Here is a 27269-nt window from a genome sequence, read left to right on the forward strand (position 1 = left end):
ATTCCGAAGCCCAATGGACTCATGCTGAACATGGGAAAGGAATCTCCTTGTTGCAAGTGGCGGAAACCTAATTTGAACTAGTTTAAATTGAAAACACACACACAAATTGTGTTTTGACAAAGTTTGGGGATAGAATATTTGTTCCAACTGGACCCAAGTAATCAAATGATGCGGTTGGCAGTCTGTGTCCTGTGGCTCCTGGCTCTGCATTCCTTTGTGCTGGCTTCACTCTGAGAAAGTTATGGCCACAGGAGGCAAGGTTGCCACCAACCACACTGAGTGCACCTCCAGCAGACTAAGACAGCCCAGAAGTTTCGAAAGAAGCCCCAGAATAGGTCTCACTGTCCTGGTTTTGGCATATACCCAACCCTGAGCTAACCTCAGGGAAATAAAATATGCCCATTGGATATTTCTTGATCACCTGCCCATCCCGGGAGTAGGGTGGATTCGGCCCCATCCCAACCACATGTACCAGAGTGGAAAAGAGTAGTTTCTCAGAAGAAGATCCAATTTTATCGACTGCAAAAAGAGAAGGGATGCTGGCAGGCGAAACATCACATTTGCCCAAAGAAAAGTATCTGCAATTTTTTTTTTTAACAGGAGAAGACCTTGAGATATTACACCCATTTTAGAGGTTAGTAAAGTCTATTCACATTTCTGTAATCATCTGGATTTGGCAAAGCTGCAGCTGTGGATTTCCCATTGTTGCTGACACTTTATGACATGTGTGCTTTTTCATTCTCTCACGATGGAAAAACGTGCTAGAAATTTGTCAAACAAAACGCCCTTCACTGATATTCAGGCTCTGCCCAGGGAAGCCAAAACCACGTCTTCATCTTGAATCCCATTCATTTACCAGGATGGAGGCGAAAACGTCCTTAGGCAACAGGTGGGTGTTTCCCTGCTTGTGGGTGCTGTCTTGGTTGGGCTGCTTTGAAGCGCTCATAATAACTCATCTGCGTGGTAACTAACTCCACCAGGATGCAGTTGCCATGCAACTGCATGGTATTTCTCCATAGTACTGCCTTTTCTATGATTACAGAGTGAGGAGCTTTTATAGTCATAATAATACCTTACACTTGTGCCAGGCCTTTTACATAAGAGGATCCCAATAGGGTGAATAGAGGTGCTTTTTATGTAAGTCCTTCCTCCAAGTACTAAAAACACCCATGCTTCCAATTTGGCTATGTGGTAGCCATCCTCTCCCAGTTAAGATATACAATAGCTTATTTTGGCAGGAGGTGATACACAGGATTACACCTCAGATTTAAACTGCGAAAGACATTTAGGTGGACATAACAGAAACATCTCCGTTAGAGATTTGGGGCAAGACATCAGGGATGCTCGTAGGCTAACAGGAATTTTGGAGGTGTCTCTGGTTTGAGTCTCTGAAAGAGGTTTGATTGTCTCTGCTTTTTGTAGGGAACAAGGGGGAGCAATTGAAAAGCGCATGGGGTCAGACTCTACTGAGTGACTCAGCTCCCAGGTCAGAAATAAGTACTTAGCAGAAACAGTCAGTGTGGCCTCACTGGAGTGCCATTTACCATTTGTTGGAGAAAATCACTCTGTGTTTCTAATGTCCTACTTTTCACCCAGTGAGTAGTTACTTACCCAGCAGGATTCAGCACATTATTTTTAATCCCTTAATAAGAAGCTTTCAGAAATTCAGGTGTTATTATCAAAGAAACAATGTTCTCTTTGAAAAGAAACAAGTTGTAGTGTTCCCTGACACACACACGAGTTAACCTTTTAAACCAAACTACCATAAGCCAGTGGAAGAAACCAAAACTAAACCAGCTTGGCCTTAATTTTAATTAGCTAACTAAATGTGTTATGAAAAATAATTTAAAAGTAAAAGCCGTATTTGCAATAGCAGGATGATTTTTTTACGATGTCTTCAAAGATCTCCTGTCTTTTTAAGGAAACCATATTTTTGGTTCATCTCCGATTCTACTCCAGTTACATTGATCTAACAATGCTCAAATTATTCTTATCGTGTCTTCATTGCCATAACTGTTCATTGTGAGTTGTCCTCTAATACTCATATAATTCTTCTTCCTTTCATAGATTCCTTAAAATATTTGTGGACACGTGGCTGCCCTGGTTAAAACACGTTTTCCTTTCTTCCTTCTAGCTAAGTTTGGCCATGAATCTAAATTCTGACTTGTGGGATGTGAGCAGAAGTGACTGATGCATCTTTCAGGTCATGCCCTTAAAGGAAACGGATATATCCTCTGTTTCTCCTGCTTCCTCCCCAGGTATTTCAAAAATGGTTAATTCCCTTTGGTGACAAAGACCGTGAGCTATGAGTCTTGGGAGCTGTTGGCAGCCATGTATCCTGCTATGTAGACAAATGTAGTCTATAGCAGAAGAAACTCAAGCCAAGATGCAGCAGAAAGGAGACAAAGACAGAGAGATTAAGCCTCTGCTTTTGACATTTGATCCCTACATCTAGCCGTCTCTGATGCTAATCCACCCCTAGCTCTCTCACCATTGACTGTTCCCACCCTCTGTAGTGACGGACTAAACCATAGTATTTTCCCAGTAACTCTCCTCTTTTTTTTTTTTTTCCAGGTTAATTTAGGTCTGTTTTTTGTCACAAGCAAAAATTCCAGTTCCTAAATCAGGATAGACTCTAACAAAAATAGCTGACCTTGTAAGTATATTCTCAGGGAATTGCCCCATTATCACCCCAAAGCACTACATGTTTAACAGTGTGAAAAAATATGTCCTCCAAAGTGACTTGAGGTGAAAACATGGGAGGAGAATCAACTAAAGATTGAGAACCAAATGACTGCATTGATTGCATCTAAGTTTACTCATAGAAAAAGACATATGAGTTCAGGAGATATACAATTTTTACATATACAAAAATATTTTGTATATATATATATAATATTTTGCATGTATATATACAACATCTCTCAATCAAGTAAGTACTTGTTTAGGTTGTGTAAAGTATTGGCTGCATACTATTATTTGTTACCAATTTCAGTTTTAGGACCTGAGTTTAAAGTGAATACCATAATTTATAATGGGTTTAAGACACAGCATTTCTTACAGTGTAATATATTCATTAAAACACACTACTAATGTAAATGGTTGGAAAATAGACAAACTCAAGATAATCCAAGTAGCTTTAAATAACTTTTAAAGATGATTTTAGATGATTCCACATCTATTTCTTTAAAAAATTGCTAAAGATCATTTAACATTTCACTAAGATTAAAGTAGGCTGTTTGCATTCAGTGCCTTGGGTTGGGTTTTACTCTCTATAGCATCCTTTTGTCTATGTGTTTTCTCTTAATGTGGATAAAAAAATTAATCATTATAGACAATGCTCCGAATACTTTAAATGAGATAGAGTTTCCAAAATAAATGTCTTACTAAAAATCACTTGTAATTACACTGGACTTTTATTACCTTTCTGCTAATGACCCAACCATACTAGACTATTTTCCCTATTCTAATTCTGTTTAAAAAAGTGAAATTTAGAGCATCTACTGAAAACAAATTTGTGTCATGTATGTAGGTAGTATAATTTTGCATTAACTTTCAAACAGGTAGAATTTAAAATTATGGTGATGCATTGACTTTATTTAAGAACTTTATATATATATGATATGTAAATATTATACATACACATATATACATACGTATATATGGAGATATATCTATATGTGTGAGTATATAGGTAATATTTACACATTGCATTTAAGAATTTACTAAAATTGGATCTTTTCAAGGTGTATTTTGATACTCATGACTTTTGTTTTTCTTCTGACTATTGTCTTTAATAGGGCAGAAGGAATTTAAAAATTCATGATGCTATGTCAATAAGCAGGAATTCAAGGAGTAAGAATTTCACAAAATTTATTTCCACTTATACAAGTTACATACGCTTTGCAGTGAGCTGTTCACTACATGATTTCCCAGGTGAATGAACCTTGAAACACACCAGAGCACAAAGTATTATTTCCTAGGTGAAGAACTAGAAGTTTGGTCACATTTACTCCAGCTTCTGTCCATCTAGGTCTTCTCTCTGCAGAAAAGAGCACCAAACTGGGAGTCAGATGATTAGATTCTTTTTATGAAATATTTAAAAATTTTTTTCCAGCTTTATCGACGTACGATTGACAAATAAAAAATGTGTGTTTAGGTTGTACAGTGTGACTTTTTAAGGCATACAATGTAATGATTTAATATACATATACAGTGTGAAATGATTACCTCAGTAAAGTTAATTAACACATCTATCACCTCACACAGTGACATTTTTATTTTTGTGGGAAGAACACTTAAGATCGAATCTCAAAAAATTTCAAGGATACGGTACAGTATTATTAACTATCAGTGGCCATGCTGTACATTAGATCTCTAGAATGTATTCATCTCATAACTGGAAGTTTGTACCCTTTGACAAACATCTCCCCATTTCCCCCTCCCCTCAGTCCCTGGTCACCACCACCATTCTACCTTCTGCTTCTATGAGTTTGATTTTTTTAGATTCCCCATGTAAGTGAGGTCATACAGTATTTATCTTTCTGTGTCTGGCTTACTTTACTTAGCGTAATGTCCTCTAGGTTCATCCATGTTGTTGCAAATAGCAAGCTTTCCTTTTTTTTTTAAAATCACATTTTCTTTATCCATTCATCCCTCGAACACTTAAGTGGTTTTCATATCCTGGTTATTGTGAATAATGCTTCAATGAACATGAAAGTGCAGATATCTCTTCTAGATACTGATTTCATTTTCTTTAGTTAAATACCCAGAAGTGGGATTGCCGAATTGTGTGATAGTTCTACTTTTAATTTTTGAAGAAACTCCATGCTCTTTTCCATAACGGCTATACCAGAACATTAGATTCTGACCACAAACTTATCATTGATGGCATTTGCACAAATCACAAAATTTTCTGGCCTCATATTCTTCATTTATAAAATAAAACCATTGGAAAAATTTTAATTTATGGGTCTATTTTATGTTATGTGGTTTAATTTAATATAGTTTTCTTACAATAATATTCCTGTAATTTTGATATGGTTGTATTTTGTTTGTGTAAACAAGGTAATTTAGATCTCATTTTATTATCAGAAAATAAAGCACAACTTATTGAAATAACTCATCCAAATGTCAGCATATAAGTAGAAATTTAATAGAGGTCTCTAGACTATCCAGCCTCTAATCTAAACTATAAAATAAATGGAACATGATGCTTTCCTCATTTGCTTTTACCTACTTTTCCCTCCCTGTCCCAAAACCTCTTGATAAGGTTAATAGTAGTAATAATACTTAATAGTAGTAATAATAATAATAACAACAACAAGAAGACAAAGAAGTTAGAAATAGTCCATTGCCCCCATTCTGTAGTCATTTTTCAATAAGTACTATTTATTGGGTACCTGTTGAAGGTAGCCCCTGGGCTAGGGAGCCGTTAGGTATGTATGTCATCAAAAGTTTTCATTTCCAAAATCAGCTCTTCCCATTTTCTTAAATCTGGTGTTTGTGTGTGGTTAGCCTGATTGTCTGTACTTCCTTCAGATATTATTGCTAATCTCTTAAACTTTAGATTAAATGTGACTTAAACTTGTAAATTAGTTGATTTACTTTAATTCTTGACTTTTTTCTTGACTTTTTTCCTAAAGCATGGTTTTCTGTATATCCTTTCATTATACGAAATCCTATGCCACATTCGTTTCCTCAGACACAAGAAATGAGAAAAAAATTAAAATTTGAAGAAATTCATAAAAATATGAAGTTTTAGTAGCTACGTACTGACGAGCTGAGTTGCCTCCATGTTTCATCTCTCTGGTTTTGTCAGTATTACTGTCTGGGTACTTCCTTATATAAGCATTGGCCAAAATAATTAGAGGAATATAAATACAATTTTACTTTTTTTGTCAGAGGCCTATTTACAATGAGAAAGAATATTAACCTAGTTGATACCCCAAAAGTTAGAATTCACCTGTGTGTGAACACGAATTTCTCAAATGGGTCTTTGGTAACCCTCTGGTAAAGGCAGAGTTTAAGTGAAGAAAAGAACAGAATTTCAGAAGCTGCTGTGGCTCAGTTGGAAAAATCATCTGGACAAGGGACACTTCTCAGTGTTCACAGATGAGTCATGTAGATACAGAATTGGGGCCACCTGTTTACATAGACCTACAGTACCCTTCACCACCCTCTTTACTGAGGCGTGAAAGAGCTCCAATCAAAACAGAGCTTGATTCAGTGGTTAGAACTAAGGCTGAGACTGAAGGGGCCTGAGAACATACTTAAGTACCCCAAAACGGGAATAACTAGGTTACTTAACAAATATTTATTAAGGGCCTTCTCTTTGCCAAGAAACTTTCTGAACACTTGGGGTAGAAAGTAAAAAAGAAACCCAGGTTTCCTGCTCTCCTAGAATTTTATTACAACAGTAAAGACACTAAATAAATGAAGAAATAAGTAAATATACTATCAGATAGTAACATATAACAAAAATACATGAAAAAAGAAGAAAATACAGTAATAAGAGTTAATGTTTTGTGTTTTGCAAATAGTAACTCGTTTAATTATCACAACCCTACGAGGTAGGTCCTATTACAATTTTTCCAATGAGAAAGTTGAACCACAGCCAAATTAAATAATTGTTCAAGGTCACACAGCTAACTAAGACTAAAGCTGAGCTGTAAACCCAGGGGAATCTAGCTCCAGAGCCAATGGAGTAGTGTGATAATTACTGAGGATATTCAGGAGAGAGGCTGGTGGGAGTATTAAGGGGGAGGGGCACACAGATATCTGGGGAAAGAGCTTTTCCAATGGAGGGAAACATGAGTGCAAACTGGAACTAATAGCTGATTTAAAAAAAATTTTTATTGGGGTATAGTTGATTTACAATGTTGTGTGAGTTTCAGGTGTACAGCAAAGTGAATCAGTTATACATATACATATATCCACTCTTTTTTAGATTCTTTTCTCATATAGGCCATTACAGAGCATCGAGTAGAATTCCCTGTGCTATACAGTAGGTCGTTATCAGTTATCTATTTTATATATAGTAGTGTGTATGTTGAGCGTAGATCCTAAGAGTCAGGTAGAAGGCATTAGGCAGTTGGCTGAGGGAGTAGATTGACATTAGGGTGGGGAAAGTTGACAGGGATTCCTGGGATCCTCAGGCAAACACCTCACAATTTTACCCAAGGCCTGACTAATACATCTCAGACCTTAATGGATAGTTCGTTGTCTACTTCACCTTTCCACAAAGGCTTTTTAACTCCTAGATTATATTTGAAATATGCTACTTTATTCTTCCTAACTTTTGGGGAAAAGAGCTAAAAAACATCTATGAATGAAAATGAAACGTTGCAGACTAGAAAGAGAACTACCTAGTCCTGGAAACCCAAAGCAGCAGCTCTGTATTCTGAGGCAAGCTGTTTACCATTCTCTCTTCAATTTACTAATCTGTCTCATGAAGGGGTTAGACTGGGTGATCGCCAAGGTCCTATTTTGTATTTAAATTTGACCTCAGAATAATGGCCAGCCACCCCTAGAGAGAACTACAGCTCAATTAAGTAGAAACTTGATCCACGAGCACCTTAAATTTAATTCGTAATCAACCTAGAGTTAGATAAAGATCGGATGTTTAGAAATAATAATCTTGAATTTATTATTTTTTTTGTTACTATGTTTGAGCGAGTGTTAGTACCTCATGCCTTTAGTAATAAATTTCCTGTAGCCTTAACATTCATCTGCCTTAAACTTCCCTCAGATAACGTTATTTGGATTAGCTAAATGAAGTAAGGAAGTAGACTTGGAGAAAAATACATTGTACGCTGCAGCTTGCGTTTGTTTCTTCCACTGTTCTCTCTAATTACTGATGGGTATTTTAAAATACTTATTAACTCTGTGTGAGTTTAAATAAGACTACAATAACCCCCATTCAGACAGGCTGTAGCATTTTATGTGGCAGAACCTGAGAAAGTGGGAAAGACTTGGCTCAGTATTAAGGTAGTCACAGACAACCAACTGAAAGACACAATCTCCTAAATCGTCCTTTAAATATTTTCATTAGATAGGTTGTGTTGCCACCTTCAATCCCCTTTTTCTTTACAACTTGTCCCCAAATCTTCTCTGGTCAATACATTACTCATACATGCTTTTGAATTTTTATCTCTTTTTTTTTTTTTTGCAGATATTGCCAACTTGGTGATACACTGGCAACATTTCCATTTCACAGATCCTCTGGACACAGACTTCTCATTTTAAAAATAAATGGAAACCCATGGATTTCAAAGGCTCCTCTTTCAGGGGGAATTTTGTGAAGACAGAATTTTATATTTTTCCCCCAAATTACCACATAAAATTATAATAAAAATTGTATGTGCTTATTTGAGAAAACTAAGTGACACGTACACCTATTTTTTAAGAAGAAAAAAAATACCGCCACTCAGATATAAACACAATTATGCTATTTTTTTTTCTGCACTAGGGATTTCCCTCTGCATATAATAACTGTGTAACCTTAGACAAATCACTTAAACTCTGCCTCAATATTCTAATTTGTAAAGTGAGGAGAATTAGAGTACCTACCTTATAAGATTGGTGTGACGATTGAATGAAGGAATTAAGTAGAGAACATAATAAATATTATATATGTGTTTGCTGTTACTGCTGTTGTTATGAATATTATGTTTACGTGTCAGTCTTATTATATGTATGCATATATCATAGTATATTATGTTATTTCCTGTGTAATATAGTTATTCAATAAATTTTAGTTCAACACCTCCTGTACACAAGCCGCTGCTCTCTTTGCTGGGATGCACAGATGAGCTAGCGCCTGAAGGTACCTGTTCTCGCGAGGCTTGTGTTCTAGTAAGGATAAACTGATAACATTAAAACAGGGGTAAAAATATGCATGTATGTGTGCGTGTGTGTACATGTGTGCATAAACAATATAGTATAGCATGGTGCTAAGTATTTGCAGAGAAAGCCACTTTGTTGCTGTGATAATGAGTGACTGAGTTGGTTTTCTTTTTGTGATTGGAGAACGGGAAGAAGGTATGAACAAAATGAGACAGAGGGCTGGGGCTGTGGTCTGGGGCATTCCAACATTTAGAACTCAGGCAGAGAGCCAGCAAAGAAGATGAAGTCATTGAAATAAGAGGGAAAACAGAAGAATACAGAGATATGGAAGATAAGATAAAATAGTCCTTCAACTAAGATGATAAAGGTAGGGAAATGGCCACTGGATTTGAAAACATGAACTCATAGGTGCTAGGCATGGTGTTGGTTATCTTTCCAAGTACTGCTTACTACTGCTATGATTACATCTATTACTAAAAGCAGCTAGCATTCATTGGTACACGTTATATGCTAGACACAGCTTTTTACATAGACTTTTACTTAGATGATTAATTTAATCTTCATAATAAATTTATGACTTTGCACTAATACGATTGTCATTTTTTAGATCAATAAACTGAGGCAGGGAGAAGTTTCATAGCTTGACCGTTGTCAGGCTGTTAGGATATAGGGGTGAATAGTACTCCAGCCCAACGATTCCTTTAAAGAGCTAATGCTCTTGCCCTCCTTACTGTACCCACATTCACGTAAGTGAATATAGATCTATATCATAGTTTTAATACTTCCATCATAATTTATTTTTCAATCTCTTACTGTGGAATATGTAAAACGTTTTCAAATATCTGCTATTACACACTATAAGTGACTGAAACATAGTTTTGTACACTTATCAGGTCATTAAAGTAGAATTATTATTTCAAAGACTGTGCTCATTAAAAAAAAAAATTAAAACTATCAGTTTTACCTTCATTTGGTTGTATACATTCACATAACTGTCCATTTCTCCACATGTTTACCAGCATGGGAAGTTATATAAAAAATTAGACCTATTTGTTATTTTAATTTGGATTTTGTTATTACTGAGGTTAACATCCTTTTCCACATTTATTTGTCATTTCAAATTCTTATTTTCTGAATGACCCATTCCTATCTTTTGTTCTTGTTTAGTACTGTGGTGTTTATGTCTTGCTTATATGTAAATTTTTCTTTTTTTTGTTTTTACTAATATAAGAGGAATGTGTATCTGCTTAGCTCTCACATGTGTTGCAAATAATTTCCCCATTTTTCACTTAAATGACAACTTTATTTATAATCTTTTCCCATTTAAATATCTTATATTTTTATGTATTCAATTCTCTGGTTGTCACTTAATAGTTTCTAGCTTTGATGTTATCTTTAGATTGGTCATCTCCACCCCAAGATCATATTAAACTTTCAGTAAATTAATGTTTTCATATGCAAATATTTCAAAGGAAGTTCTAGAGCTGCATTATCTAATATGGTAGCCACTACCCACAAGTAAATTTTAAATTTAAATTAATTAAAATAAAATTTAAAATTTATTTCCTCAGTTTCACTAGCCACACAAGTGCTCAATAGCCATGTGTAGCTCATGGCTATCATTTTTGACAGTGCATCCTAGAAATTTTTATTGGACATTGCTTTGCAACGTTAATTTGCACACCAATCACCTAGGCATGTGTTAAAATGCAGCTTCTGACTCAGATGGTCTAGGAAGAAACCTGAGTTTCCCATATTTAACAAGCCCCAGAGGATGCTGACACTGCAGGTTCTTGGACCACACTTACATTAGCAAAAGTTTAGATTTATTTTGCAAACAATTGTAAAACGTTTTTACGTGCATATGTATGCATTTCTCTGTTTACTTAATTGTATTACTTATTGATATGCAATGCCATATTTATCACATGCTAAATACGCATGTATGCTTTTCCTGGACTTTCTAATCTCTTCTATTGATTCACAGTCAATTCCTGTCAAATACTACAATAAAATGAATTTAGCTTTGCAGAATGTTTTAATATTTAGTCTATCAAAGGATCTATTGGCTTTTCAAATTCCACTAAACATCATATTTCATTTAAATTGATATTACATTCACTTTGAAGTCAATTTAGTAAGAAGTAATTATTTACAAAATTGATTCTTTCTATTCCAGAAGGAATATCTCTTTTTTCGCATGTCTTCTATGTCTCTGTTATGGACTGAATGTTTGCGGCACCCCAGAATTCATGTTGAGACTCTAATCCCCAAAGTGATGGGATTTGGAAGTGGGCCTTTGGGAGGTTATTAGGTTTAGATGAGGTCATGAGGGTGGGGCCCCCATGATGACATTAGTGTCCTTATAAGAAGAGGAAGACGGACCCTAGTTCTCACTCTGTCTGCCCTGTGAGAGCACAGAAAGAGGGTGACTTGTCTTCAAGCCAGAGAAAGGGCTCTCACTATAAACTGAATCTACTAGCACCTTGACCTTGGACTTCTCAGCTTCTGGAAGAGTGAAATGTAAATGTCTGTTGTTTAAACCAGCCAGTCTATGGTATTTCGTTATAGCAGCCTAAGTTGACTAAGAGAGTCTCTCAGAAAATTTTTGTTTTCTCTAAATATAACCCTTATGTTTGTATATTCAGTTGACCTTCTTATGAAGGTCATCTTATCTCATTTTTTCTAGTCAGTTTCAAACTGGTTATTTTTGATTTTTCAGGTAGAAAAATATGGAGTCTCTTTGGAAAGATTTTTTTCCCTCCTCAAATATTTGAGTTGTAGAGTGGTTAATTTTGTTTTGTAATTTTGATATAGAATTTTTTAAAAGAGAATTTTATGTTCAGTACATAGGTACTTTTGAATTTTCTACTTGTACAGGCCATGCCATCAGTTAAGATCTGGAGCCATGCATGCATTCAATAAATCCCTGCTGCTGTCCAGGTGCAATCAATGTCCTGGGGTCCTGGAAATAGAAAAGAAGGATCCCACTCTTTCAGTAATCTCAGCTAGCACACTTAGAGAATGAAATAGGTATGTTTGGCAGAGTATGAAAAAATCTTATAGCTTTACTTTTTATTGGTGGGGTATATATTGATGGAGAATTTCATAACATAGAGAACGAGCATCAGGTTTTGACTGTGATAAGTCAGGACAGACTACCAGGGTATGATAGACCTGATCTTTGAATCTTGAGTAAAAATTCATACAAAGAAAGGAGATGGTTGGTTGGAGTGGGAGTGTCTTTTTTGTTAGAATATGTAGATTCATTTTTAGCAATTTAAAAAATAATATTTGAGTACAGAGATAAATACATTTTTTATAAATGTAAAATCTTCTGAAATCTTCACTGGAAAATATCTGCTGGACAAAACAAAAGAGGGATGTCTGGATCAATTCCTAAGTTTCCTGCCATGGGAATTCCCATTTATTGACAATCCCTTCACAGTACAAATGTAGTTTTTGTGTATGTTATTAGACAATAAATCTTTTTTTTTTTCCCCCCAGTTACTCAGCATTCTGGATCTTGGAGCACCATATTGTTACCCACTGCCCCATGTTTTCTACATCTTCTGTTGAAATCTATATTTTTGCGTAGGCAAAAATCATGAGGAACATATGGTTCTCATTCTACCAAGACTTTCATTTCAGGCTATTACCAGAATGCTTAGAAATCCTGATTGGATGGTAAGGAGATTAGCTTTTTCCCTAGTGGAATAATTTCATTATAACAGAGGTGTCATCTCCTTAAGCTAAATGTGGAAAGAATAATAGAAAAATTACAGATCATGGAAAAAACTAGAAAGGCTTTATTATAAATTATGACATGACTTCAGAGAGTACCTCTTGATAGATTTAAATAAACCCCTTAAAATTTAGGTAGCTAGATCACTCAGTTTCAATTCTCACTTTTCTCATTTGCATCACTTTTATACAAAAAGCACTCCCCACCATCTGGCTGATTTACAGACTAAGAAGTGTTTTCAGGACTCTGACTCTCCTGGTCTATCTGAGTTCACAGAAGGGACCTATTTAACCCCAATAGCATTAACTCTGTTAGTCAGTATATTATAATAGAAAGAGACAAACTTCCCTGAATTAAGAACTTTAAAAGAAATAAGTCACGAGGCATTTCAATGACCGGTTTCCTATTGACATCGGAACTATATATGTAGTTTATGAAGATGTTCAAGAAATAAACCAACATATAACCTATAATTTGAGCTTAATTGCCTCTATACTTTTATTCTTAATATAAGAATTTTCAACTTTAATTTTGTCCAATGCATTTTTCTTTGGATATTACTGAAACAAGTAGAAATGAATTTTACATTTGGTTCTATGATTATTTGAAAGTATAGACCCTTTTCTGTTTCATTCAGTGAGACTTAACAAAGTAGTTCTTGAGACCTTCTAGGCACCAACTCTCAAATGTGCCGTAAAAGTTGATACACTAATATGTCTCCAGAGAAGAAATTGCCTGATCAATAGACTCTGTGGCCTGGAGTAAGGAAAGAATGGGATTGGGAAGATGGGGTTGATACAATGTGTTGTTTCTCAAGCTCTGTACTGTGAAAAGAAGAGGAAAAAAGGAAGGAAGGAAGGAAGAAGGGAGGGATACAACAATAATCACAAAGTTTCCTAAAGCTGAAAATATTAAATTTAATGGACCACACATTATTATAAATATGTTCTCCCTATTCTGGGGGGATAAAAAAAATCCCTTTAGCTTTTGAAATTTTTGTGGTAAAAAATGTTGGTTCTTTTTGTAGTTAGCAACCATATGTCAGTGTCTCCTTACTTTATTTTAAATTATCCTGCTGCATGAAATCAAGGTGACTGAGAACCACTTTACTGGCCAAAGATCCACAATCAGCTCAGTGACCTTAGATCCTAGTCCCAATGAGCCCATGAGTGTGAGGCCTGAAGCAGGTCAGTGTACCTACCTGGGGATTAATTTTCTCATATGTAGAAATGGACTTTACACCAGTGTCTATTCAAACTTTTTATAGCTGAAAAATTTAGCCTCCCCTTATCTGATAAAATTAGCAGTCATGATAAAATATTTCCACTTCCCCAAATGTCTGTCATATAATTTCTTTACAGAGAATCTTTTCTGCTTTTAGTCCTGTGCTGAAAGACAACTTCTGTAAGGACACTTGACTATTACTAGTGATACACTACTAAACCTCTTGATCACAACATGGTGGTTGTTACTAGTTGGTAAGCATCACTTGAGGCACTTTTCTACAATGTGTGAAGATTTTAGAATGTTCATAAGATAGCGGTGGGAGGGGAAGAGAGATAAAGAGAGAGAGGTGGCTTCTTCTCTTTCCCAATTATATTTCCCTTCCTTCTTTTCATCTGTCTAATTTTCCAGAGTGCATTAAACAGATGTCCTTTTCCAAACAAAAAGTAGATGCACAAAGAGCAAGAAATAAATGACTTCTGTGATTCACTTTAGGAATGCACTCTAGGACATGTGAAAACCGGAAGTTTTATAGTAATGTAATGTGTCTATTTCATTTTCCCACAGATACTTACAAGTTTAAAAAAAAATGTAAAATAATACTACAGTCCCAAATGGCACTTAAAAATCAGGAAGATGAACTTAAGTTTATTATTTTTTCATGGTCTGTTGATATGTGAAAAATTACATTCAGAACACATTTTTTCTAAGAAATTAGTTATGAATTTAGATGTTTAGGATAACCCTTGGGAAAATCAAATTTTGAGTGAAGGTAATTTACAATAAGAGTTATTGGAAAAGAATGTGATGGGAAAAAATCTACAGGTCACTATTGAATAATAGGCTCATTTCTCCCCTTAAAATTGATATTTTAGCCCCAATGAAGCAGAAACATTTTGCCTATTGTTACTTTTACTGTAATATATGAACTTACACATTAAAATGTGTAATCTACATTAATCTACTTTGTTACAGTTTTTACTCTGAGGAAAAGCAGGTTAGATAAAAACTTAGGACTTGATGTATATGTGTGTGTATCTGTGTCTGTGCATATGCACCCATATAAGTTTGTGTATATATATATACCCACAAAACTATGTATATAGGTTGTATTATATAACATGATGTGTATATATGTATATAACATGGTATGTATATATTCAGTAGAATATTAAGACATGTATGAGGGGAGTTCTTAGTATATGTAGGAAATAAGATGACTTTAAATAATTTCAGCAGTGATTCTATAGGAGTTAGTGACACACATGCAATGGTTAATTCACATTTTATTTTTGTTAAAAAAAATAACGTGCAAGAGGGAGGAGATAGGGGGATGTATGTATATGTATAGCTGATTCACTTTGTTATACAGCAGAAACTAACACACCATTGTAAAGCAATTATACTCCAATAAAGATGTTAAGAAAAAAATAATAGAATAAAATAAAAATTAAAAAATAAAAACACATACACACACACAAAAATAACGTGCACTCCAAGTGAAACCTTAATTCCACATAGGCGTGTGCTGTGCATGTTCCTTCTAACTGGGCTAGCTTTTTTCTCATGCCATGGGAGCAGGTGGCATGAAGCTGTTTTGATGAGGTTAAAAGGCTCCTCCCCTCTTTCCCCAGGCAGCAGCCCGAAGAGCGTCAGCAGTAATTGTGTGCCTGGCTCGGCTGTGCAGGGAGGGTGGAAGCAAAATTGATATCCAATAAGGGTATCAAACTGAGATCTGAATGTTCCGTTTAAGTTGTTGCTCATTTTCATTAGCCATGCCAGGGGTGAAAAGCTTATGACTTAAACATCCTCGGTAGTAAGAACATTTATTTTTGATGGATTTGTATTCCTCTTCTCCATAAAGGCTGAATTAGTGTTGTAGTGGCTATAAATGAAGGGGTTTCTTTATCCTCTTCTCATTTTATTATTTACTAATCAGACTTCAGCTCAGAGAGATAAAAGAGAGAGGTTCTGTTGCCTAGATGTGAGGCCTTTAATGAGGATGGGAGGCCCCAGGGAGCCGAAATCTGAAGTAGAACGATGCTGCTTTCGGGTTTCTTGTCATTTCTTCAGTTGCTTCTCCTCCCTTTTCCAATGGGCCTAGTGAGTGGGAACTATCCAAGGTGCTAGAACGCTGGCAGCTTTGCCTTTCAATGCAGACGGATTGCAGAAACAGAGAAGAAAGATTACTGCTTATTTCAGAAGGTAGGTTCTTTGTTTCAGAATCCCTGATTAATCAGCAGCAGCATCAACAGACTAAGGCAGCTGGAGAGGAGAGAGAGAAGCAGGAAGGGAGGGAGTCAGGGGCAGGGAGGGAGGGGAGAGAGTATGAGAGAGAGAGAGCTGGTTGTCACGGGGGAGGGACGATGCCACAAGCTAGGCTGCTCCAAACCTTCTGTATGTAAGTGGCAATGAGAAAGAGCATCTTTTTGGCTGAAAAGAGACATGTAGAAAGGATGTTTCTGATTTTTTGTTTTCATTTATTTTTGTCTTCACAGAATATAATCAATGAGGCACCTTAGCCAGCCTGGGTGATTGCTTCGAGTCTTGTAATTATCTGTGTAGCAAAGTGGGTAAAATTATTCAATTTCTTCCCTGCTGGACCTAGAAGGAGAGGGGCTGTGTGTTCATCCCCACCCATTAGCTATGCCTTCTTTTCTCTGAATGTCGATTTAAGGAAGCAAGCACCTGTCTTCTGCCACCGCATCTTCCTAGCAAACTTTAAAGGCCATTTTATCTGATAGGAAGAACATCAAGAATGCTCTGATCTCTAGTGATGAAGAATCTGGGAGTGGACACTTTTCCCATCCAGGTACAATGCACTTTAATTGAAGAAAAACTGAGCTGAACTACAAGTCTATTTCTTATGGTGCTGGATTACTCCTACAGAACTGCCCTGAGATCAGCCGCGAGAGAGGGCTCTGACAGACACAAGTCACCTTCTGAATAGTGCACTTAGCTGTCCCTGGGGACTTAAATTTTGGTATGTATCTCCTTTTTCAGATTCTCTAAGCATGCTAATTGAATCCAGCACTAAATAGATCAAGCAATCTGGTTATGAAATGGAATGGATTTTAGCTGGGGATACTTAATGCTGAAGTTTGCATGTCTTATTAGGTGGAGCAGAAAGAAAGCCACAGCGAAGGCAACCAGGGCTTTAATGAGCCTCAGGCTATTTTGTACCCTCTTACCCACTTAGTTATATTACCACAGAAATGGTTAAACTAGATTTTCATTGGTAAAATAAGCTATGTTGAATTATTAAAAGCATTGAAAATATTTTCCAGGGTATTAATTAGCATTCACGTGGTGCATGCTAGAGCTATTTATCTGCTATTCCATACCATAAATATTTTACAACAGTCTCTTAACACATTTGTGTCAGCTCAGTTTCGTGTTCTAAAAGAAAGAAAGAAAGAAAGAAAGAAAGAAAGAAAGAAAGAAAGAAAGAAAGAAAGAAAGAGAGAAAGAAAGAAAGAAAAAAGAAAGAAAGAAAGAAAAGAAAAGGCACAGTACTAAAAAATAAAAATCCAAACTATCAGACATACACCAAAGCTGAAACTGCTTCTTCCTAACTGATTAGACATAAACCTCTTTGAGAATTATATGTTTTAATACCACTCAATATCAGAAATTTCAGTATTCTCATCACAATAAATATTTTCTATAGAACTTTAGGTGGACTTGTTTTACTTGGGACACACACTTATTTTGTTGGGGTGTCTCCACTCTAATTTTTCCAACTACTGGCAAATGTTAAATACAAGAAATGTAGGTATTCCCTATCTGGGAGAACTATTACTATTATAATATTGTTCATTATCATTAGGAAATTTTAAAGTTGTTTTAGTATCATAGAACTGGAATATTTTTCTAAATATAGTCCAAAAATAAGAAAACCCAATGGAAGAGCTTCCACGATATAGTTTTGGTCATTTTAACATGCAAGAATTTATAACCAAGTATTGTGGATTAATGACTGTAGAACATAAGTGGAAACTGACTTCTCTCCTAATTCTTCACACTTTAGACAATGCTTCAACTTATTTTCTATATAGTCAAGTGGTAAACAAATTAATATGAGAAAATGTGAGCCACAAATGCCAAATTATTTTTTTCCCCTGTGGAAAGAACAACATATGTTTGCCAACTCAGCAAAGGAAGGGACTCTGTGAAGGACATTGACAGTTTAGAAAATCAGTGACAACAGACCTGAGGAAAAAATACTACAACTTCACAAGGAACTGCAGAGAAGCCGAAGGACTTGGAACATCTGTAAAGTTTAGAGAGAGAAGTGTAAAAATCCTAGAGACAGGAAGGTTGGCTCTTGTTTAAAAAGATAAATAAGTCATCACCTCCCAATTCAATTAGATGGTTTCTATTGTAGCTCCAGTCAGCAATTATTATACTGACTATATGTACTTTGCAAATACTGCCTTGTACGTATCTGGAAACATTTGGCCAAAGGCTCAGAAAAGTACCTCAGCTATTGACATTTTGTGTGAGTCCCTAATATTAGTGAAATATGCAGTCTTTTTAGACCATGGGCAAATAGCACCATGACAACCTAGAAGTTTGGGGGAAATATCTGATTTATGGTGCTCTACATTAACATGATCTATGCCCATGTTAACCATTTTGGGAAGGGAGATAGTGGAGAAAAACTCACTACAAAGTAATCTGCTTTCTGAGAAAAAAAGCAATCAGTATCTTTGTAGTCACTTCAACAAGCTCTCTTGGTTTTAACTCTAACATTTCCCATTTTGGGCAGAACAACTGTATTTTAATGACAGTGGAATGAAAAAATAAGCATGATCATTTGTGGGGTTGAGGGTAGGATTTTAAGCATAATCAAAGTGAAATTAGAGGACTTATTTTTGACACATTATAAGATTTGATCAGAAAAACAATTTTGACACGGTTTGCATGGGTTATGGAGTGAAGCCAGGCAATCTAGTCTGTTGATTTGGTCCTGCATGAAGTCAGCAAATTTTAGGTATTAATTTGCATACATATTTTACATATGTATATGAAGCCTGATTATTTAAGTACTTATTTTTTCAAATTGATTTGAGTACATGCGAAAAATGTAAAAGATCCTTTTCTCTTGCTGAACAAAATATATAGTCAAAATTGCCTTGGGAAACTTTTATTTGGATGAATAGATACTACTGGGCAAAATAGGATTCTCTATCTCAGAGAAGATGCAATGATTGGAGTGGGAGGGAAAATCAAATTTTAATAACTCAAATTCAAATAACTTCTTCACAGTGTTAAGACAGCTGTGGTTTGAAAACCTAAGAAACAAATAAGGGGTGGGCACTAGAAAACTTTCCCACATGCAAATAAAGTGAAAAACATAAATGTGAAATGAAAGCAAAATGTCTCAGCTTTCCACCATGAAATTTATTCCCTCATATGTATTTTGTTTTTTCCTGGTCAACACAAATAGCGTTACAATAATGGTACAAAATAAACTCTATCTTATTCTAGCTACAACATTATCATATGGGGTTAACTGTGACCCAAAATTTAAGAAGCTTCTTACAGAACTTTAAGAATTGGGGAGTGGTTCTCTCCCAAACATATGCTTTTTCTTCCTCTGCCTCTCAGTGTATGTGGAAAATACCTGAATTAGTAGAGTTTTCACAACTTTATATCTTGGAAAACCAAAGTTTTAGATGGAGAACAGCTCCATTTCAGAAATTCTGAGTAAACACTTTAAGAAGAGAAAAAAGAACCAGCACTCATGAGGGCCAGTGGACTAATTCACTAAGGTGATGCTGTTATATTAGAACTCAGCTTTGGGTAAATGGTGATAAATGGCCCACAGGAAGATTCTGCCTGAGAAGTCAGTGTGCACGTCCACTGGAGCCATTCCTTATGGAGCCAGAGTGGTTGATGTCACAATGCATGAAATTACACTAAAGGAGGAATCTCTTCTGACTTATAAGAAAAGACAAATTCTTTAACATATATGAGAAGATGGCATGCTTGATATTCATCTGACTCTTTTTGTACTTTAAAAAAAAAAAAAAACAGCCTATAATTAATCAAAAGCCCTCTAGACTATGGGGGAACCCAATCCTGACACCAGTCAGTTAGTACCACATTAAATATCCTCTGGTAAATTGAGACCATACAAAATTTACTTCTTAATTTACAAAGGGAATAACCCATGTAAGTGTATGATCTTAAAGTTTCTGCATATACTTATATCTCAAGAATGTACCTCAATTTTTTTTTGGCTTTAACACTCAAAGTTATGTAGTGTCTCAGCTTCTTGAGTTCCTTGGATGCAAGCAGTGGCCACAGAGAGAGCAAAAAGGGCAATTTTTTATGTGTCTAGGGATTCCATTTGGATAGCCTTATGTATATTTTCTGCTCTGCATATATATGTAATGGATAGTTTTATTTCAGTGGAAATAATTGTAAAGAGATGTAGTTATTTTCAGTTCTAGGCTCAGCATTGGTAAGGTAGAGTGATGATTTTACACAAAAGAAAATAAGGAAATGATTAACTCAATTAAAAGATAAAATGCTTAATGTCTTAAATACGACCTGAATCCTACCAGCTTAACTTGGTGCATTTTAGCTGAGTAGAGTGAAATTTCAGATTTTGAGAAGTCTCACAATACTATACAAAGTAATCTTTATAAAGGGTGTGGTCAATAGGAAATAAATAACAAAAGTGAAAGAATAAAATAAAATAAAGCTGAGCAATTAACCACCCAGTTGTATTTAAACCAACATCTGTAGCTTTTATTAGAATGGAATGATTCTAAATACAGTAGTCCAAAAATTAAACAAAAGCAGTCTCTTATAAATGCAGAATACAGCAATACAGGAAAGGCGTAAAGTGAAGACTTGAAGCTATCTGTGGTTTGTATGGGAATTCTGATCTCCACTATCTTAGATGCTTTCCCAGGAGAGTCCCTGGCACAAATTTTAAATGTTGACCATAACTTCCAAGAAAAAGAACACATACACAAAAATCTTCTGTTATTGGAATCAACGCCTTGCATTCCAAAGAAAATAAATCTGCTTTGTGGGTGAAGACAATGGATGCCAGCTTTCAGCCAATGCTCTAGGGGGGGCTAAAATGTCTACTTTGTTTTCAGCAAAAATGGCTGCAGACACATAGTTCAAATAAAGGGGATGCCTGGAGAAATGCAAAAGTTCCCTTCAATCTCACCCGCTCTGTTACAAATATCCTATGCAATAATTTGTGATCTACTATGGTACACTCATTAATTAATTAATTAATTGCAATTTATCTAAAGATGCTACCTGAAGGAAGCTGCCCATTTGTTTCTTAACTATGTTCTTTTATGATGCCAACTTTGGAATTAGGTGCTGAAAAGAAGCTTTTATAAAATGCTTGCATACAAGATTGTCATTCAAGGGCTAGAAATGATCTTGATTTAATATCCAATAATCAAAATGCAGCCAAATATTTAGTAATAAGGACTGTATCTGATTCAATATCTGTCTTAGCCATAAATATAAATTTCTGAAGGGCAGATATAAGATCATACTTGTCTGTGGGTTCTCACTGCATGGGAATGGTAGAAGTTGTAATGATATAGGCACTTAATACAAAACTCACTTTTCTTCAGTGAGGCCAGGAATGTGTTCATTCACAGTCCAGTTACCTGAGAAACATCCTTGGGCTTGGAAGGGTGGAGTCCAAGTGCTTGAGAGATGGGGTGCGCATCTTGGTTCATATGCCCCAAAGCCCTTATTTTCTAGATTTGAAAAATGGGGCAGAATGGATAAGTGGTTTTACATGCGTTTGGTTAGTGAAAAAATCTGTTAACCATTTTCATGGGCTCTATTTGAATACCTGTGATTAAGGAAGTTGAATAATAAACATTCTACTCTATTATGTTTCAAAGTAAAACTATGCTTATCGAGGAGTTATTACAAACCGTAATCTTCACCACAGTTAAGAATTGTGAAAATCATCTAATAGTAATGTTAGTGACTAATAACTATGGTCACATTTATTGAACAATTATGTACATTTTCTAACTGAATCCTCACAATAGCGTAAATATGATTTTAAAAATGTGGGGACTCAAGCTTAAAGAGGTTGATTAACTTGCACAAAGTCATAGATCTAGGGGTGCTTTAGTTTAGGATTTTTAGGCCATTATGATCAACTCCCCAACTGTATGCCCTTCAAGACTGCCTCACTTTCCCCCTACATTACAAACTACCTTTTACATGTGGACAAAGAAGCAAAAAAGTATGATACTTAAACATTTGTAGGGCTCAAGTCTATTTTTTATTTTTATTTTTGAAGACTAGATATAATTGTTAAAAAGTGTTCTTTGTTCATCCTCAAAAATGGTGAACATAACCATGACAAACTAGTGAATGCCAACATTGCCAAATGAACCTGTGCCCTTGTCACATTGTATTGTGATTTTTTATTTATTGTGTTCTTTCACTGCAGTGTGAACATCTAGAGGGACACAGTTCTGCCTTTATCAGTGCCTAGTGCATAATATGTGCTCAAGAAATACTTGCATAAATAAATGATTGTAGAAACAATTATCCTCTAGAATTGGATGACAAAAGCATGTTCACCAACATCCAGTTTTCATTGCTCTGAAGTTTTACTAGATTTTATGGTTGATTTTCACCCCCCAAATTTTCATCTTAACTTAAAAAATCTTACAATATGACTCTCCATGGTATATACATTTTATGATTTATGATTTAATATTTTATCAGAATAAACATAATTTAAACTTCAGGCACTTTGAAAGACCACTTAGGAAGATAATCAATTTTCAGAGGTACACAATTAACCTTGTTAATATTTGGAATATGTAAACTGTGTGAAGAATCACTGGTGTCATCCGGATGGGGAGCAAAACTTAAGGGAAGAAATAAAAATCTTTGGGTAATGCCTCAGGCAGTGGGGAAATAGACAATTTTGCTCCAGGGCGGTGTGGAAGTGATCATCTTCAACCCTGAGGCATTCTCTCTAGAATCCTTGTAACACTGACTTGGCTTGCTTAACTATGGTAGAATTAATTTCCATAAGGTTATGCAGATCTTTTTTTACCTAAGCACACCTAGTGCTGTAGCCTTTGGTAGAAGTGAATTCCCAATAATACTAATGCTTTAGCTGTTTGAGAATCATGTTGCATTTCCCCCCCAAATTACAATCATTTGTAGCAGCAATTTTTTATTCCTATGTGTGTTCACCACTTCAGCATCTAATCTTGATAGGCTGATAATGAAATACAATTTATTACCTTAGATAGTTAGAATTAAAAGTCCATTTCATTTGCCAGCCCATTATGGCTTAAAACCAAACCAAACATAAGAAAACAACATAACAGAAAATCATGAGTCAACAAACCACTCATCTATCTAGTTTCAACAGTTTCTTACAGATTGAGGAATAAATCCTTAAATTCAGATTGGGCTTCAAGTAACATATGGATTGACTGGCAGCTGAAATGCTAATAAACTCTGATAAGAACTGAAGTTTCCATAGCTACGATCCAGGTTATGGAACATGATTATTCTTATTAAAAAAATCAGAATGAAAATGATTTGTAATGGTAAAAATGAAGGTCTAGGACTTCTACATTAAAAAGCTGGGCTGATATTTAAAAAATATATATCTTTCAGAGCCTTTTGAAGAAAGTAAAAGATGTAAAGGTAATTTATAATTTTTAAATTGCCAGTGTTTTCTCCTTGTTAATTGATTTTGCTTTACCACAGTGAATATGCAATTGAGGACAATAATGGTTATTAAGCTAGATGGGTAAAATACTTACCCCTGTACGTAATTAGTTAAACTTCAGTTCTACTTTTGATTGATTAAAACACAATTTTTCTATCCCCAGCTTCATTTATTTCTGATTCTTTGGATTCCTCTACTTAAGGCATGCTGACTTTTATAGCCTGCTGGTTATTTATCCACCCATCCATCTATACATATATACACATTTTACATTATTATTCCTGCCAATAATATTAGCTAACTTTATTATGTATATGCTTACTATCGTTGAACTTTATGCTAAGTTCTCTACAGTCATCACCTCTCATAATCTTCACATCAGCAGGAGGTGGGTGTATTATTTCCAGCATTTTATAGGTGAGCTTTGAAAGTCCTATGTTTGTGTTTTTGTTTTGATTTGACTTTGGCTTTCAATATTCCTTTCTGTGGCTCAGGTTTTTAAACCTCATGTAGCAAAGATCATCGTAATTGCCACTGCTTGAATTACCAGACTGGTAAGGATTAACGTGGTCCTGGTGATCTGTGATATTTGAGTTACAGCTCGAAGCCATTACAGAGCACCATTTTGGAAAATAATGGAGGGTCAAAAAGAGATTATTTGTAAGACAAATGATATTAGAAATGTGTATTTCCTTGATTACTGCTATATTTTGCATGGATTATTCAGATTCATAAATCTTAATTTTAAATTGCAAAGAAAACACACAATAAGAAATTTCATTCCAGGACTTCCCTGGTAGTGCAGTGGTTAAGAATCCGCCTGCCAATGCAGGGGACACGGGTTTGAGCCCTGGTTTGGGAAGATCCCATGTGCCGCGGAGCAACTAAGCCCGTGCGCCACAACTACTGAGCCTGCGCTCTAGATCCTGTGAGCCACAACTATGAAGCCTGTGTGCCTAGAGCCAGTGTTCCGCAACAAGAAAAGCCACTGCAATGAGAAGCCCACGCATGGCGACGAAGACCCAATGCAGCCAAATTAAATAAGTAAATTAATTTTTTTAAAAAAGTTCATTCCAAATAATTACACCATTTTATTTGAAATTGAACAGAAAAGTCTTTGTAGCAATCAGAAAAAAATGAACCTTGGTTCTACTGTATCTTATTAGTATATGAACACATTTTTGAGAAGCAAAATCATGACTCTGTTTACATAAACTTACATTTTTCTTCCCCCAGATATTTGCACCCTCACATCACCTTTCAGCGCGAGAGCTTTAGCCTTTGATTTGCTACTTTTGGTGCTTTGAAGAAGTGTTTGCTACCCAGGCAACATTCATTTAATATTAACTTTAAATACTCTGACTGTAATTTCTAATGAGACATTTTCTCCAAGTAGATACCGCCATAATCATTGGAGTTTGGGGCTGACAAGATGTTAAGAGAATAAGCAGCACCTTGCTTTTATCCACATCTTTGATGAAGGTAAAATGTGTTCTCATCCCACAGGAAGTGTTCCTTTTCACATGAAATCCTCCAGGATGATGAGTTCTAATCCTGAGGAAGACCCTCTGGACACATTTCTCCAGTATATTGAGGATATGGGGATGAAGGCCTACGACGGATTGGTTATTCAGAATGCATCAGACATTGCTCGAGAAAATGATCGCTTGAGAAATGAAACAAACCTGGCCTACTTGAAGGAAAAGAATGAAAAACGCCGAAGACAAGAAGAAGCAATAAAACGGTAAGTATAAATGAAAGTGGTCTGAGTTTTGCACACCTCAGGGTCTCTGTGAGTTCTGCAGAGGCTGTGATGCTGTCACCTGGTCAAGAAGAGGTTTGTCAAAGTTAGACTTGAGGAGACAAAGTGAAAATGTCTTCTCAACTATGATGAAAACACAATGCACCCTACTGACAGGACACTTGCCTTAGTTAACAAAAGTTGTTTACTTTTGTGTCGTGAGTATGGAGACGCAGACAGGGTAGGGAAAGAATTCAGGTTCCTCTAAATAAAAGTTCATACTGAACAATCTCTCGATAAAAGATTCAGGAAACACACACTTTAATATTTAATGAAAATCCCCATATATAATGGTCTTTGTATCATCCTTATCTTGTAAGAGAGTTCACCACCTTCCTAGATTATGAGAAGACTTGTCAAGAATTAGAATTATGTGAGTTTCTGAAGTGGAATCCTCAGTGTGTGCCCTCTGTGTAGAATTCTGTGGCCATTACATCTCTTGTCTGGTACCAAGTGCCCCAGGTTTGTTCAAATGAAATGACTTTTATGCTGCAAAACCTACCTGCTACAAGCAAATGAGCCCCGATTGCATCCTCCAAATGGAGGCTAAGTTCCCTAGCGTGCTGAGACCAAAGTAAGGATACACATCTTTTGATTTTTCCAAAAAATGTTACAATATTTTCTGAGTGTATGTGTTGCAGGGTTACAGGCAGAGATATGTGTTTGATGGAGTCTATTTCTTCAATGGAGTCCATTTACTAAGTGCGAAGAGACAGAATTTAGGAAATTAATCCATCAATTGCCTGGATAACCGAATGGTAATAGTAAGCTATTTTGATAGTTGGTAGATTTTTCATCTAATCTGGAATTAATCCTTTTGCTTACTCTCTGTGAACATTATGATATGAAGGAAAAGAACATATTCTTTTAAGGTAAACTATTGATTCTTATAAGGAAGCTAGGTAAGGATGCACTATTCCAATCATTTAATGGCAAACAACTCTGTATGAGAGGGTGGGAAGGAAGAGAGAGGGAAAGAGGGTGAGAGATTTGGAAATTTTATACAAGATTAGTTGAAGGAGTGTAATCTTTTTTCTCTGGATTATTCAAATGGAAATCTATTCTATTACCAGGTATACAAAGATTTGTAAAATGGCATGATTGATAAACATGTTCATAATTGCAGATGTTATTTTGAGATATGTTATTTTTTATTTCTACCTAATTTTAGTTGGTATCACAGGTTCCTTTCTAGGATGCACTAAGTGCCCTTTCTTAGAACAACTTTTTTTATTCTGCTAAGTACCTCTGATGAACTTTTTTTTTTTAACAAAGATGTATTTTTTTTTATACATTTATTTATTTTATTTATTTATTTTTGGCTGCATTGGGTCTTCGGGCAAGCAGGGGCTACTCTTTGTTGCGGCGCCCACGGGCTTCTCATTGCTGTGGCTTCTCTCGTTGTGGATCTCTGGCTCTAGAGCACAAGCTCAGTAGTTGTGGCATGTGGGCTTAGTTGCTCCGAGGCATTTGGGATCTTCCTAGACCAGGGCTCGAACCCGTGTCCCCTGCATTGGCAGGCAGATTCTTAACCACTGCACCACCAGGGAAGCCCTGAACTTCTATATGTATGTAAACATTTTAATTTACTTTTGTGAGTCTAAGGTTTCTGAAACTCAGAACAAAAAAGTTATCCTATGTGATTTTTAAAATAACTTAATCTCTAAAATCTAAAGTTTCCCAATCTTGCCATTAAACATAATTCACTCTTTTCTCTAAGCATAGAGACAGAGAATTATTTGCTGAATAGTTCTATTAGATTGTACAGAGCACCCCAGGGTGCTTATCACTGTATTATTAGCTTCTGTGTTTCATCAACAACCTCAGAAAGTTTCTATCTAAAGATCCATAGATATTAAGAAAGTAAAAATGACTCATTTTAAGTGGTCAAGTATTCAAAGGGGCATAACCAACAATTCCAAGAAGTCAAAAGTCCAGGGGAC

At 35.7% G+C, this 27269-nt stretch overlaps 1 protein-coding gene across 3 annotated transcripts in view; it reads left to right on the forward strand.

Annotated features, from left to right (window-relative positions):
* The first annotated feature begins 5280 nt into the window (after positions 1–5280).
* The window catches only part of NYAP2 (neuronal tyrosine-phosphorylated phosphoinositide-3-kinase adaptor 2), a 269911-nt gene continuing 247922 nt past the window's right edge, over positions 5281–27269 (forward strand). For 2 of the 3 annotated variants that reach the window (XM_082464618.1, XM_082464620.1), the window contains exon 1: positions 5281–25269. In XM_082464618.1, coding sequence (XP_082320744.1) covers positions 25013–25269 — 257 coding nt within the window. In that variant the 5' untranslated portion in view covers positions 5281–25012. The remainder of the gene's footprint in view (positions 25270–27269) is intronic. The other variant, XM_082464619.1, reaches the window with a different exon arrangement.

The sequence above is a fragment of the Balaenoptera physalus genome (genome assembly GCF_965194825.1).
Source record: "Balaenoptera physalus genome assembly, chromosome: 6".
NCBI classification, from domain to species: domain Eukaryota; kingdom Metazoa; phylum Chordata; class Mammalia; order Artiodactyla; family Balaenopteridae; genus Balaenoptera; species Balaenoptera physalus.